Source organism: Rhopalosiphum maidis, chromosome 3, assembly GCF_003676215.2.
Source record: "Rhopalosiphum maidis isolate BTI-1 chromosome 3, ASM367621v3, whole genome shotgun sequence".
NCBI lineage: Eukaryota > Metazoa > Arthropoda > Insecta > Hemiptera > Aphididae > Rhopalosiphum > Rhopalosiphum maidis.
This window is the reverse complement of record NC_040879.1, coordinates 72,300,307-72,317,609: the sequence shown is the minus strand read 5'-3', so window position 1 is coordinate 72,317,609 and position 17,303 is coordinate 72,300,307. Positions and strand designations below refer to the sequence as shown.

General features: G+C 25.6%; 1 protein-coding gene across 2 annotated transcripts; it reads left to right on the top strand.

Annotated features, from left to right (window-relative positions):
- Positions 1-15,274, top strand: LOC113556918 (farnesol dehydrogenase-like). 2 transcript variants are annotated; one of them, XM_026962146.1, is made up of 7 exons: positions 1-197; positions 1,770-1,965; positions 7,262-7,430; positions 12,920-13,043; positions 14,476-14,608; positions 14,716-14,838; positions 15,020-15,274. In XM_026962146.1, the coding sequence occupies exons 2-7, from the start codon at positions 1,834-1,836 to the stop codon at positions 15,104-15,106; spliced, it is 768 nt and encodes a 255-aa protein (XP_026817947.1). In that variant the 5' UTR covers positions 1-197; positions 1,770-1,833; the 3' UTR covers positions 15,107-15,274. The 2 variants fall into 2 exon arrangements, with proteins under 2 accessions (XP_026817947.1, XP_026817948.1); XM_026962147.1 differs by lacking the exon at positions 1-197 and adding an exon at positions 383-401.
- The last annotated feature ends 2,029 nt before the right edge of the window (positions 15,275-17,303 follow it).

Genomic DNA, 17,303 nt, shown 5'->3' with positions numbered 1-17,303 from the left:
CATTTGTTACTCACTATAATATTATAATATATTATCCCATAAACACACTATATGATTGACTTATACCCACTCGACACTTTTTACGTATCCAGATTATTACTTAATGTATTAAAATGACACACGGCCGACAGTTTGACACTAACCATCAACACGAGCGAACTCAACAATACACGTATTAACAGCCGTCTTCCAAAACAGTTAAGTATTATTTTAAATACAGTAGAACCTCGATTAACCGTCTTCCTCGGTTAACCCGACGGCCACACTTGCACGGACTACTTACGCGTTGCAGTAAATAATAATATACATATATAATCCGAAACTTTCCGGCAACATCTACTAGATACGCGATAGGTACATATGTATATATATATATATATATATGGGTGAGATAAAAACAGGTAATTACAACAGTGATCGCATTTTGTTTTTGAAAAGTCAGTTAGTTTTATATTACGCGTGTGTTCGTTCGCGTTTTTAGTCTCTTTGTGTGCAAATATTTTAAATATATCATAATTACTTTTTTTTTTTATTAGTGTTCAATCCGTAGATTGGTCTACAATAAATGTTCTCTCCGTGATTCTCTGTCTTGTGCTTTGTCTTTGAGTTGTTTGTACGAATCGACTCTTGCCTCTTTGATTACTTGACTTATATAACACGTTCTTGGCCAATCTCTTCTGCGTTTCCCTTCTATCATACCTTCCAGTATTAGGCTATGGAGTTCTTCATTATGTCTTAACGTATGACCGATCATATGCCATCGCCTTGATCTTGAATTATTTAGCAATGCTCTTTTCTCTTTGACTAAATCTAATACTTCTTAGTTCGTCTTCAATTCCGTCCATTTTACGTCAACACCACATTTCAAAAGCTTCTAGAGTGATTTCATCTTTTTTTGTTCAACGTCCATGTTTCACAACCATATAATGCTGTACTCCATACGTATATTTTAATTAAACGTTTTCTCGTTTTTAGATCTACATTTTTTTATGTTAGTAATTTACTATTAAGTAGAAATGCCTTTTTTGCTTGTCCTATTCTACTTTTTATTTCTTTTTTTGACCTTCCCTCATTATCTATTATGCTTCCCAAATATTTAAATTGATTTATTTGTTCTATTCTGTTTCCTTTTAGAGATATATTAATATTTGACTCATTTTGTTTACTACAAACCATTACTTTTGTTTTCTCCGTATTTATATTTAATTTGAATTTTAGAAATATGTTATCTATTTCAATAAGTGCTGTCTGTAAATCGTTTTCAGGTGTGGTGGGCAAAACTGTATCATCTGCAAAGCGTATCATTGATATTAATATACCACCTATTACTACTACTATCATTTGTTCTTTTAACTTTTGTTTTATATCTCTTATCGCTTGTTCAACGTATACATTAAATAAAGATGGTGACAGTGGGCAACCTTGTCTTACTCCTTTTTGTATCATAATTACTAAAAAATAATAATAAATAATATATAAAAAAATTGTGTTGCTCGCTTAACAGTTTTTTTCGATTATCCGTCAAAGCTCTGGTCCCGAGACTGACGGTTAATCGAGGTTCTACTGTTTAATAATTATCATAGATCTATAAACCAAACGTGTCTTATTAACGATAAAACCTTCATACACAGTGCTCTGACCCCCAGCTACGGAAAGTTTATCCATGAGGATAAAAACCTTTTCTGGATAACTAATATCGAAACATGGTGCTCCCGACCAATTTATACTACCATTATTAATGTCTTACTAATATTTTATTACTATAATAGCGATCAGTTTACGCGGTGGACATATGGTGATAGAGGAGTGAGCTGAAATACAATTTCAACAAAAATGGATAAATGGGTGGGAAAAGTCGCCGTGGTTACGGGTGCGTCGTCTGGGATCGGAGCAGCTACGTGTAGGCGACTGGTTGACAGCGGGATGATCGTCGTTGGTTTTGCCAGGAGAGAAAACAGGCTAGAGGTAAAATTTATAAGAAAATAACTTTATTAAATTATGACATTTTTACGATGGGTTACTATTTGAAAATCAAAAGTTGTTTATGTTTTACTCATTAATACAAGGATTAAAAAATTTTAATTATATACAGTTCTAGAAAAACATGTATCTAAAATTTTGAAAAGTCAATACTTTTTATATAATGATTAATGAGTGTTAAACGATATAACAATCATCTTATACATAATTATGCATCTACATACTATATACACTATTGAAATACGATTTTTTTTTCAAAGAAAATAAATAGTTTCTGACCATTAACAATGAATAACCATAAACAATATTTAATAGAAATAATAATAATAGCATACTTATAATATTGTACAAATAATAAATAATGCATTATTATTATTAATTATTATAACCCAAAATATATTATAATAATGTATGTATTCAATAACTATTCAACCAATATAATATATTAATTAACATATTATAAATTATAAATATATGATATTAAACCATTAGCACCCAGCGTGGACAACGTTTATAGATTAAATTTATAAAAAAATGTTCGTATATAGTGTCGTTGTCGAAATAAAAAAATAATTAATAATATTAAAAAGTTACTAAATAGGTACTTAGTATAAGCTATGATAGACAAATATTGGTTTAAACATGAATTATGTATTTAAGTATTTAAACAAGGTTAGGTAAAAATTTTATACCTCTTGGGTGTAATATATTTTGTTAAACAATTGCAATAATATATAAAATGAATATTAAATAATACGTATATTACTTGGCAATCGCATACACAGTACTTGCATTAGTTGCATTTTCATGTTTTTTTGCTACACTGTATAATAAAATGGATAATGGATTCATCCAAAATTTGTCTTGATTTATTTATAGTTCAAATACCAAATCTTATTTTGCATATTTTTGCATATTTCGTGGGTTAGGGAATATAAATGCATGTTTTAACGATTTTTTTGTATAAATGATTTTTTTCGTACTATTCTATTTTTAATCGGGTATTTAACGTGTATTATTGACTATTGTACTCTTGAAGTCGAGATTAAATTAATTTACTGATTTCAACAAGTACATTACAGATACAATGCCGTAGGTAACTAGAGTGTCAAAGATCCAAGTGCAAACAAATGTATATAGGCCCCTCTTTCTTGAGATACATAAAAAAAATCGGACTGACTTCACACTATGAGAATTTTTTACTTCTTAGATAGGATAGTATTTGCGAATGTATTGAATTTTAAAAAACTGATAGATAATTTTCTCACTGAAACAATTCTGTGTAAAGCTTCAATTTAGTAGGTATACAAGATCATAATAATAAATTGTATATTGGGTAGATTTTATTAATAAAAAAACTTGTAGAATAAACTATTTAAAATATATAATATGAATATATGATGATTAATTTTACGAATATGATTTACAATAAAATATAAAAGTAACAATTTTAGTTAACACAAAATAAAAATAAAAATAATTATTACTATATGTTATTATATACCTAATAATATTATACCTATTACATATTTTATAATATTTAAGTATTAAAAAATCATTTTCTTCCGAGCTTTAGCATTTGTAAAATCAGTAATAATCTTTTCAATATTTATTTCATCAGTACGGCCTCTTTCAATACTTAACACTGATATATTACTTAATCTTTTTTGGAAACTAGAATTCCTCAAGTAATTTTATATCAATTTAAGTTTGGAAAAAGATCTTTCAGCTGAAGCTACATTTACAGGAATTATCAAAATAATTATACAAACTGTTGGAACATCACAAAAAGCTGTTGATAAATCATTATTTACAATAAATATTATAACATCATTTATGTTTCTGATATCTGGTTTAATTTTTATTATAGAATGGAAACTTAATAACTGTCGAGTAAAATCTGAAGTTACATCTGACTTTTACAGTTAAATAAAATCAAATGAACATTTTATTAAATCATTTTCTTCAGTACTTCTAAGAGAGGTTGGATTTAAAAATTCAAAAGTTGTTGCGATTACTTTTAATTCTTTATTAAATCTATGTTTTATAATAATCAACAAATCTATTTATGTCACTCTAGACTTTGAATTTTTCCCAATATTTCGATAAACAATTCTAAGTAAAACGGACCAGACTTTTACATTTTGTTTTATGAAATTAAATACAAGATAATAATTAGGGCAGGGACTTCAAGCCCTAAAAAACCTTAAAATATGCATCCATTTATGCCCTAAAGAATCTCTAAATATGTATTTAAAAAAAGTATATTTGTAATAAATAATAATAATATTTGTAGACATGATCCATTTTTTACTAGCTTTGTCAGTAGGTTCCTAGAATTTAAATTGTATTATATTTATTTAATTTTGATGTTATGCTAAAATCCATTTTAATTACTTTTTATTTTTATATATTAGTCATAAAAATTTTAAATAATAAAATAATATTATTATAACATTAAGTTCAATATAATTATAAGTATATTGTATAGTAATTAAAACTTTAGTTGTATTAAAATGTATAACATTTTAACATAGAATTCCTTAGAACATTAAATTAAAACAATTTTAAACTAAATGACTAATTAAACATTTATAACATTATAATAACATAAACACATAATATTTGTAAATAAATAAATAATATTTGAACAATAAAGACTTAGAACTAACAATCATTATTGGACTCTGCGCATGAAGCAAACAAGTCAATTTGAAACAAAAACAAAAAATTAAGATTAAAAACTGTTAAAAAAAACTAAAACAAAAACGGTGCAAAAATAAACAAATAAAACTTAATATTTTAACAATAACAACTTAAAATATAATTTAAATATTCATTAAATGACTCTGCGCAAGAAGCATTCAAGTCTGTTACAAAAGTAAGAATTAAAAAAAAAAAAAAAACAGTCTTATAATTAATTAGGAATTTATTAGGTACAAACCTTTTTCTCCGCGTTTCAATGTATTTTTTAGATCGACATCTTAACTAAAAATCTACTAAGTGTGTGTTTGAGTACAATATACATATACTGATGTTTTTAAATAAATTGCATCAGCAAATATTTCCGTATTAGTATCCCGAACTCCTATTAAAACCAGAAATAAGTTGTATTATTGGTTGTATCCACTTATTTCGAATAGGTAATAATTACATACCTTCATTTTCCATTTTATTTTGTTTTAAATATGATTGCAGCTGTTCTTCACCGCATACATATTTCATTATTTTCTGATTTATGTTTACAATCTAAAATAAATACGATCAGTTATTATTAATTAGTTAAATCATTATCAATCATTAATTTTATATTACAGTGGCTATGTTTTGTCTGATCATTATAAGTTGTTCTTCAGTACCAGTAACAGCATAAGAAAAAGCTCTAAATAAACAATTTCCATCACCAATAATTTTTTGTATCGTACATGGATGAGTTAATACTTTAATTTCCATATCACTTTTCACACTTTGTTTTAATTCAAATTTAAGTGCTCTACACTTAGCCTGTTGCCAGTGTTTTCCAACTGGATTGAAATATCTGATTTGGTCTTGCATTTGTAACGTCTGTACACACTCAATGTCCATATTTGCTTCTGATGTACTAATTGTTGGTTTAGATTCGTGACATATTTTTATGTTTTTGAGTAACTGTTTTGTCTTAAGTATTTTTTCTCCATTTTTTAATATACATAAATTGTTGTTAATAATTTCATGAATATTGTAGGGACGGCATTAGAGCCCATCTTTTTCCGTCTTCCCGTCACAGATTTTTCAACAACACTTTATCTCCAACTTTAAACAAATTATCTGCGCGAGGATGCTTTTTGGTATACGATATTTTTTGTTGGTCCTTGAGCGTGTCGAATGTTTTCCGACACATTATCTTGAATTTTAACTAAACATTGAAAAAGTTAACTTTTAATTGTATACATTATACAATTTATTATTAAATAACTTTTATGTCTTTATAGTTTTAGAATGCATCGTATGTTGTGAAAATTAGAATTAATTTATTAAAATATGTATGTGTAAGTATTATGTAAATATAATAATGAGTGTCAGTAATAGGTATAATTCAAAAAATTTTTAAGCTCAAATGACTTTTTTTTCTTTTTGTTTTAAATATTTCGGCTTTAATAATAATACTAAAAAGTGATATAACTTAAAAATGTTTTCTCAAAGGTACCAACAAACAACTTATGTTAAAACCTTTAGTAACTTATACCAAGATATATACATGTTAAAAACTATAAACAACACTTAATATTTTAATTTATAATCAAACTTCTAACGATTGCCTATTTAACAAATCCATTTTGGGAAACAAAAAACCTAAATATATTAAACTATTGCCATTTAATCATTTCTATTAAACAAACTTCGAAATTAGTTATAATAATAAATTAATATAAATAAATAGTATAGGTAGGTATTAGATATTTCTATCTAATATCAAAATACCTATTAATTAGGTTTTAATTGAAAAAATAAATATAAATATGTACCTCTCATTGATAGGATACACTGCAATGTTTCTTTGAACTTGTCTTCATTAAATTCTCCAGTGAAAACATTTTCCTCAATTTCACTACTACACCCATTAAGTGATGTTTAATATCAACTGGAAGAATGGGCTCTCTTTGGTATAATACAAAAAATGGCGATTATTTTGTTGACGTATGTGGTACAGACTGGTATGCAAAAAAAACACCTTGCAAAACATTAAGCCAATCGATTTTATTCTCATTGTGTATCTATAAAATTAAAATTATTGTAGTTTCAATATATTATTTAATAATTATCATGGTTTAAGAGTTAACATACTTTGAGCAAATATTTTTTTATGGTGCGATTGAATCTTTCCACAAGACCATTAGCTTGGGGATGATACGGTGAAGTCACTTTATGAACCATTCCGGTTAATTTGAACAATTCGACGCATAAATAATTACAAAATTCTTGACCCTGGTCGCGTATATAATGTTACAATACAATGTTTTTCTAAACGAACTGGAATACGTGCTTTTTCCCAAAAAACTAATACTTCTAGAATAATTAATCTAGCACTTACGCGAAGATTCAATTTTACAACACGCATATTAAAAAACAAAGTCCTTAATACTTGTAAGCTAGAAGGTAATTTACTTCCTGATATTTTATTTGAATGATTATTAATTAAATAAATTTTCTCACGTAATTACATAGAAGACATTATTGAATGCGAAATAATGAAACACTATGAAACACAAGTACAAAATCAAACTTATCTGACCTATTTCAGGAATTACGACAAACGTTGACTGGTAAACCAGGTGAATTTCATTATTACAGAGTCGATTTGTGTTCGGAACAAAACATCCGAGAAGCTTTCGGTTGGGTAAAAAGTACGTTGAAATCGGTTGACGTATTAGTAAACAACGCTGGAGTTTGGAAAAATTGTGACGTTTTAGGTAAGTACTTATGTAATTAAATTATACAATTACGATTTAGCTACATCATTTTATTAGGTAATGAATGTATAGATTTTACAATGTGATTTTTTTTTATTATTAGTACCTATAGTAAGAGAAAAAAAGAATTTTGATTGAGGGTGGTTTCTGACAGAAAATCGGATCTAGTTGCTTCTCTTGGTAGACAATTTTCTAATAAGGAAATTTTTTGTTTTTTGTTTTAATTCTCAAATGACTTAAAAAATTAAAAGTTAAAGTTATATTCATTGAAATTACGAAAATTTGAAAATAAAATAAAATGCTGTAATACATTACTAACATTTTTAATGGTAATATCTTAGGTTTAAAAATTGTGTACAAAATTCTATATAAGTTTTTCCTATTGCAATTAAAAAAAGAAGGGTAAATTCACATTAGACATTCAAACGCATAAAAATAATTTATCCTCTAATGGGTTTTAAAAATTTGTTACCTATTAAAAAAGTATTATTTGTTGTAACTTGAAATATTCCACTACCTACAACTTAAATTATTATTTGATATTTATAATGAAATTATTGAAATATTTATTCTATTTTTAACTAATTTATAGGAAGTTAAATTTTAAGTATATTTTCTTAATTGTTAGTACAATTAAAATAGCCAAATTAAAAAGCTTGACAATTCAACAATATAATAATATGTATAATAATTTAATAATATTAAAACTACATAATCATCTTTTTTATAAGGGTTTGACATTTAAAAAAAATTTACCTTAAAATTCATAAAAATCACAAAATAATTTGTAGGTATAATAGTTAAAAATTCATAAAATTTTTAATTTTTATTGCAAAATGAACTTTTTAATAAGCATATATTATTTACATAAATACAGTAAACACAGTGGTCGTCGTTTATTATTAGGGCTGGGATTTGTATGTAAATACATATTTTTACTAAAACATGATAAATTAAGTATTGGAAATGATAAATTCATTTCACGTGATTTGCAATAAAATAAAACATTTTATTTTACATGTTTTTAACACATTCGAGACGAATCACGCGCGAGGCGCGTGATACAACTATGTACAATGGAGACGGAACATTTTCGCTCCTTTTTTCCCCTGGAGACGAACAGTTTTTACCAATTTTCGTACAATTATTATGCTTTCGCATTTTAATAAACTTTTATGGTTTTTTCACTATAATATAGTAAAAATGTTGTAGTTTTAAAAAAAAAAAAAATAATTTTCATAACTTAAATACTTCATATTTTTCTTACCGGTCAAAACACGATCAAAAATGACAAAAAAAAAAAGTCGACCGATTTTTTTTTAATATAAAACTTCAAAAATAACATTTTTCTTTATTCATAAATTCAAAATAAATAACATAATTTAGTTATTACCAAAAAACTTAAATATAAAAACAAATTTATAAAAAATAATCTTAATATTCATACTACTTCAGGATTCATGTGTAGTATAAAACAAGTTAAAAAAAAATAATAAAATTACTGAAAATTCCTATATAAAATGTGTTAATACTAATAATGATTTTAATTTACAACCAATAATTATTTATAGTGTGATATTTTTCAAAACAATCCTCAATACATAACGGTGTATCACACTGTTTGCAATAAAACGAAGTTTCTTTTCTTCCTCTTTTGCCACTTATATATTTTATTTTATCGGCACAAACTTTACAGACTCTTCTTGGATTTTGCTTTGATGCTGTTGATGGTATACGTGCAATAAAATGTCGTCCTGACAGCCGATTTGTAACCGTATCATTATAGTTGTCTTGATTATAGCCACTTTTTTCTGCCAGTTGTAAGCCCAAATTAATTATAAATGTCCTTAATGTTATTTTTTTGTGTTGGTTTACTCTGTTCTTCAATATGTAACTATTTACAACTGTTACCATAAATAAATGAAAGAACATTTTTTTCCACCATTTTAAACTTTTTCTCTGAAATGGATAATATGAAACCATTTGATCTCCGTGATCAACACCTGTTTTGTTTATATTGTAGTCAATAATAGAATTAGGTTTAAACTTAAGAAGTTCACCAGTTTTAGATCTAACTGAGACTTGTTTCATATCTGCTGAATGAGCTGTTGATAACATCAACACGTCTCTTGTATCTCTCCATTTGATACATACCAAAGGACCTTGTTTCGAATATGTCATTTCACCTTTTTGTAATTTTTCCTTTACTACTTCTTTAGGTAGTCCTTTACGGTTAGACATAACCGTACCTACACCATTTGTATTTTTTTTCCAAAGAGCATTTAGAAGTGCTGGGCTTGTATAAAATCTATCCATGTACACAGTGTGACCTTTATAATAATACTCTTCTAAAAGTCTATCAAACAAAGCAATTATCGAATTATCTTTTTGATTTTTACCAGAATAAATTTCAAATTTTAAAGTATATCCTGTAAGAGGATCTGATAGAATATATAATTTCATACCGTATTTATGTGGTTTATTTTTCATATAAACTCTGAAATGTATACGACCTCTAAATGGACACATACCTTCGTCAATAGTCAAATTTTGACCAGGTTGATATGACTCAACTGTTTTTTTATTGATTAAATCAATATAAGGACGGATTTTAAATAAACTGTCATGATTTTCTTTACCTCTTGAAATATAATTTGCATTATTATTCAAATGCAACATTGAAAAAATCGATGAGAAACGATCTCTAGTCATTAGCTTTGACGCAAATGTGCTATGAATAAATGCATTCTTCGACCAAAAGTCTTTGATATGTGGTTTTGGTATTATAGACATATGAAGAATGATTGAAAAAAAACTATATATTTCAGAAATATTAACTGGTTTCCATTTATGCCAAATAGAATTTTGTTTCAGCATATTTTTTCGTCGAAGAGATCGAATAATCGAGTATGCATACCTATTAGTTTCTTTTTTTATTAATTTAATTAAATTATCTGGGAAAAAAATACTAAAAAACTCTATTTCAGTTGATTTACCAAGTACTTCATCTGAGACACCTGACATTGACGTAAATACGTGAGGTTGAGGTTCAGGATTTACTCTTTCCCATTCACATATAACAGGTTCTGTACTTTCAATTGAACGTCTTTCTATATCTCTATTTGTTAAAAAAGGTTCATTATTATCATGATTTTGTATAAAATTTTCATGTTGAATTTCGTCTATGGTGTCATCAAAACCCCATTCCTCAGCTATATTGTCATAATTACTCTCAATATTTTCTATTGGTACTTCATTCATATTTTGCCTTCTATTATCAGTAATTGGAACAGTTAAATCATTATCAATATTGTCAACCATTTCAACAAGATTTTCAAAAAGATTTGCACATTCATTTTCAAATGCAACCGGTAACAAATTCGTATAAACAGCTTCACACGTGTCCTCGTCAGAACTATTATTATCAACATTATCATCTTCTCTATCAGATCCACTATCATCCATAAATTCATCTAACATACGACTTATGTCTTGGTCGTTAATTTTTTTAGACATTTTTCAGTGTAAAAATAATAAAATATTAAACGTAAATTATTTACTAATCACGCTCTGAATAAAAATCAAATGTATACAGCGTCTATTTTATTTTAGAAATAATTCGATAACAAGACAATATTATGACGTATAATACGTAATATGCGTGTCTATACACATAAAATTATATAAATAAAATAGTATTACCATTTAGGAACAAACTCCGTCAACAAACTCCGTCAAGCCGACACACGACAGCCCAAGAAAATGAAAAATATTATTTTGATAAAATTATTAATTGAAAACAACTATTATTAACAGCCAATAGGCGATTCGAATCAAATTCCAGAGACGCTCCACGTGGAGCAAATAATTTATTCTTTTTATATAAAAAATCTTTACGATATTACTTATCGATTGATTGTCGTATGAAAACAATGGTGTGAGTATATGATTTTATATCGATTTTTAAAATTCGATAGTAGACACAACGCGCGAGACGCGTGATTCGTCTTTTATAAGTAAAATATTGTAACGCGCCAGATACGTTACGCGTCTCAAACGTAACTTTTAGATTATGACGGACCGTCTCGAATGTGTTAAATATTTTGTCATAAATACATTTTTTAACATTATTTATAAAATTTCTGCTTTTTGTTTACATATTTCGTAAATTTTGACAATTTCAGTGGTTTAGTAGTATTATACATTTATACTTCGATAATAGTACTCGTAAAAATTGTAAGTGTATACTGCATATGGGAATTAAGTATATGAAAGTATTAGTTAAATATCAATAACTTGATTATAGTTTATCGAATTTGTTTCTGTTCGATAACTATACATTAATGATTTTAGATTATACTTTATTTTCAACAATCATTAGACAAAATATATTTACGAATTTTCAATAGTGTCAGTACTTGCGTTCGCATGGTTGTAAAAATAGCTTTATATATATTTTTTTTTTTTTTTAATTAAATTGATTAGAAATTAAAAAAAAAAAAATTGTACATAATTCAAAAAATATTTAGAATATTATTTTAATTTTACACGCTAACATAATTTTAAATTTTTCTTATTACATATATTTTATTTTATACTACATATTTTGACCATTTTAATTACATGTTTTTACTGTGACTTGATAAATTAATTTAGGTGGGTAATAAATTAATAATTTTTATAATTTATTTCAAGGGATTTCCAATAAAATTAACTATATTTTATTTTACATATTTTTACATATTTCTCAATAATTCCAAATTTTCCCTACATATTTCGATAGTTTGTTCATTTACGATTTATTAATAATTATTAATTATATACGAATATATTTTTCAATACAGACAATTTCCCATGTTTCCAAAAGTATAAAATAGTAACAAAATAATACTAATTATTGAACTTAATCTATGGTCGATATAACTTACTCCTTCAGACATAGTCAAAATACAATACTGTCCAATGACATCAGTGGAAGTCGAAAGATCATTTAGTCAGTATAAGGCAATTTCACGACCAAATCGAAGGTCTTTTGAATTTGAAAATTTAAAATTGCCTGTTATCATAAATTGAAATCAAGATAATTAAAATTTTTATTTATTTTTTTTTACCTCTTTTTACAACATTCAATTATTTTCATTAAGCGGAGACCACTGTAAATCAATACAAATATGTTATAGGCAGTTATTATATTACAACTTTGCTATATGCTTTTGTTTTTATAATATACGTTCATTATACCTATTATTTATTTTATTTATTTATTACATGTGATAAAATAAAGATTGTCGGATGGAAATCAAGAAACCAACCATTTTAAACTAACATAATATACGTATATTAATAATTTAGTATTAGTAGTGTTACAGTAAAATTGTATACTTTTACAAATAAATTATTTAAAAAATATATAAATATTTAAGGTTTTTTTTACATAAATACGCATAAACCATAGACGATAATAAGTACTTATATTTTATACTTGTCAGGAAATACACAAGACTGGAAACTGATGTTTGACACTAACGTGTTAGGACCGAGCATTTGCAGTAAAGAAGCCGTGAATATCATGAAAGAGTTGAAAATCAATGGTCATATAATAAATATAAATAGGTGAGAAATTCTTTTTCTTTTAAATTCTGAGCAAAGTGATGAATATACCTGTTGGTTTTACAATTATATATGTTTTTTTGTGCTTATTATAATTTTTTTAGAGCAGTAAAAATGCTATAATAATCAACTTTATGGGTGATATATAATTGAAATTTGTAAGTAGTTGGTACTTTAGGCCTCAGAGGGTTAAATGTAAAAAATGTAATTATGTTCTTAATAATTAGTGAAACTAAAAAATTCCAAAAAACGGGAATAATTAAGTAGGTACACAATACCATTTTTTTTTACAAAATCGATTTTGCTGTTTTTTGTAATTTAGAAACAGCATAGACCTAGTCTTGAAATGTTGAACAAATATTTATATTAGGGAACAAATATTTATATTAGGGAACAATATATTATAGACATTATAAACATTTGAAAATGTTCATATTTGATCAAAAATCTTGAAAATTTAAAATAAGATTCGTCATAAGTCATACGTTTTTCTTACTAGAATTATAATTTATAATAAATCAAAAATACATTTGATATTATTTTTTTATAAATGTTTGAAGTTAAGATTTTGGCAAAATTGAATATAATTTTTTTTATTTATAAAATTATATTTCTGATGATTTGAAACCTCTCGCCGTTGCTAGTTCTAAATTAATGTACAACATTTATTTTTGTATTAAAGACCGTAATATTAGTAATACAGATTACGGTTTACACATATAGCTAGGTTGCCAGTTGGCAGATACCTAATTCTAAACAGTGAATTAGTAAACGTGTATATTATAGATTTGCAACACTTTTATATTCGATGTGTATTTTTTGAGATAAGTAACTATTCTTCAATAGTATTTTTTGGCATTAAAGCCTATCTACAATTATTATTATTACCGTGACTGCGGCCAAAGTTCAGTCCATTACGATGACATTAATAATCATTTAAAGTTTTAAAGTTACCCATCCACGCATAAATGATGGCCCTTTCCTGTTATTGTGAATTATTAATTATTAATATTATTATTGTTAGGTATATTTATTTTAATATTTAAGTAATCGTTATTATATCATAATTATTTATCGACTTTAATTTATGTACGTTAGATTTATGCATCACACTTAAGGCTATTGTTAGTAATGAAAAAGGATTAGACTCTTAAAGTTTTTTTTTTTTTTAATGTTATTGTATTAATAATGCATCCGCTTTGAAAATCAAAATTCATCGCCAACGACCATACCACATTGATTATACCGTTCTCGTCCGAACACTAAAATTAAATTACGCAGGCATAGTGTTAGTATATTTTGGATTTATTATTTATTTACTTCAATAAGTGGCCGCTTATTTTTTTTTAATACCTACACATTTATGTGTACTATATTTTAATATTTGTATTTATAATTAATTGTATACTCTTAATATTATTAAATTTGGTTCCAGTGATATTGGTCATTATCCACCAACGTTAATGGCCAACATGTCTGTCTATAGTGCAACCAAATTCAGTAGCGTTTCAATAACTGAAAGTTTACGAGAACTTTTAGCCTTACAAATGTTACCAATTAGAGTCACTGTAATTTATTTATTTTTATATATACGATATACTTATATTGAATTATTATAATAATAATTAATTATAGACATCAAATATTTTAAATTATATTTATTTGTAATTTTCAGAGTATCAGTCCGGGATTAGTGGATACCGAAATGGCTGATGATATGGTCGATGCACTAAAACTGAAGCCCTCAAACATAGCTGATGCAATCGTATATGCTTTGGCTACTCCGCAATACGTTAACGTAATAAAATTATATAAATTGTAACATAATATGATTGAAAATGAAAAAAAAAATGAAGATAATCATAATTTATAACGATTTCACGCACTTACGTGTGTACATAGAAAATGTTGAAGTTTTTAAGTTTTTTTACTACTGGTTGATTATGACTTATGATAAGTATTTACAATTTTTTTTACAGGTTTCTGAAATTCTTATTCGACCAACAAGTGAAACAATGTTACCATTTATTAAGGATGCATTTCAAGAATTAAATATTAAATTGTAATTGTACACGATGTTTAATCGCTAATTAACATATTTAACGCAATTATCTTAATGTACATTGTATTTGGTGTATTTTAATCGTTTTGGAAATGTGTTAAAACATTTATTTTCAAGTTATTTCTTGGTATTTTACTGTAATGCCTAAAACTAAACATTAAATTTAAAAAAAAAAAATACTATTTAACAATAAATAATATACCCACAAAAAACGAAAATTAATTGTTTTAGTAAATCTATTATTTGAATTACTTATGGTGATGTAGTCTGATATCTTATATTAAATGGACTGTATTATATTTTTAAATGATGACTAAAAATCATCTATTTAGAAAATATTGCTACATAGCTCAACTTGTATAAAATATATTTATCTAATGTAGCTTATTTTATTTAAATTAAATTTTTAATCACTGTTTCACATAAAATGTTATCTAATAAATTATTATACTATTTTTTTTTAAGTTAATAATTTACAGTTTCCTAAGTGATGTAAATTAAACACTTATTATTTATAATATTCATAATTTATGAATAATATAAATGTTTACAGATAATGTTGTTTTTTAAATTTTTTTTCACGTCTAAATTACCAGACTATAAACGTTTAATTTTTTTTTGCAATCACATGATGAATGTAAATATCAACAAAATAAGAAAACAATTTTGTCAAAAATTGGTGATGCGTTTCGTAAATATTCCCATTTCTACATGATTTTCCCTATTATTTTGAAAAGTAATAGAAATTTGTTATTAACTTAACTAAATAAAATCTAAAAAAATTTAAAATTTATACCATATTACCTGACCCTACATACGTTGTTTTGGCCATATTTTTTTTATATTTTATAGTTGACTCTACAAATATTGTTTTGAGAGAACATTTGTTCAAAGTATTGTTTTCATAAATACACTACTCGTATGTAAATACATTTGTATCAAGTTCGTACAAAAATACCATCAACCAAGCACTTAGTTTTTTTTCCAAATTTTTCAATTTTCTAGATAATTTTTCCAATTTTCCTTTCGTAAAAACCTTATTCGGAATACTACGAACATCTAAAGAAAACGAAGCCCAATCGGTTAACCTGTTTTTAAGTTATGCAAACAAAGAGCATTGCGTTTATGTATTTAAAATTTTTAAATATGTGTGGTCATTTAACTGTAAAAAAATAGATGTTTAAAGATAAATATAAAAACAAAATATTATGTATTACAGTCATGCCAGCCAGCAAATAAAAATAAAAAATAAAAAGTTAGCAAGTAGGTATCGCTCTGCTGTATAGTAGAGATGGAGAGTTGGTCACTATAATGAATATATTAAATTTAAATGCAATGGCCAATGGCAGTTATCATTGTACACGAAAAACAATTTTGAACGGAGATGATTTATCAGTAGGGCTAGGATTTCAGTGACCGACCCAAAAAACCTAAAAAAAAATGACATTAAAATAACCTAAAAATGACCTTAGAAAAATGTCCAAAAGATAAAAAATGATTTTAAAATATTATAAAAATGCATCATAATTATTAATTAATATTTTGGTACAAAATTATTTAAAATATAATATTATAAAAAAAATAGCAAAAAAAAAGTTAATTTAGGATTTTCTTAATATGAATACTAATACTAAAGTTTGAAGTTTGGACTTATCATGCAATGGCCAGCTTAAAATTTTCTGAAATAAACAACAAAAAATACTGTAAAATAAAAAAAAATACGTATATTTTTTTATTCTGAAAATTACGTAAATTAATATATTTATTAATTAAAATATTACCTAGATTTCTAAAAAGTATAAAAAATGCCCGTAAAATTGAAAAAATGCTACAAAATGACCCTAAATCCATAAAAGTACAAAAAATGGAAAAAAAAGCAAAATAAAAACTATATTTTTTGGACTCGTATATGACCAAATTACATTTTGTGCTTGAAAAGCTATGCCCTGTAAATCCTAAAAAAAAATGCAAAATCCTATACTATCCTAGCCCTATTTATCAGTCTAGGATATATTATATTACATTATTACCTATACTTATATTATAATATACATTTTTTTGATACAAGTAATTAATTTTTAAGTATGATTTCGGACGAGTTGCATATTTCCATACGGCAAGGTTAATCAGTTTTTTTCATAAGCATTGCATGAAGTTATCATAATACCTTATATATCATACATTTGTAACACATATTATAA

What these genes read in the sequence shown, in the direction of transcription:
- LOC113556918 (XM_026962146.1), top strand. Translation starts at nt 1,834, where the DNA reads ATGGATAAATGGGTGGGAAAAGTCGCCGTGGTTACGGGTGCGTCGTCT. An exon ending in GGAGAGAAAACAGGCTAGAG is followed by an intron (nt 1,966 to 7,261) that starts GTAAAATTTATA and finishes GACCTATTTCAG; the next exon opens with GAATTACGACAAACGTTGAC. An exon ending in TGTTACCAATTAGAGTCACT is followed by an intron (nt 14,609 to 14,715) that starts GTAATTTATTTA and finishes TGTAATTTTCAG; the next exon opens with AGTATCAGTCCGGGATTAGT.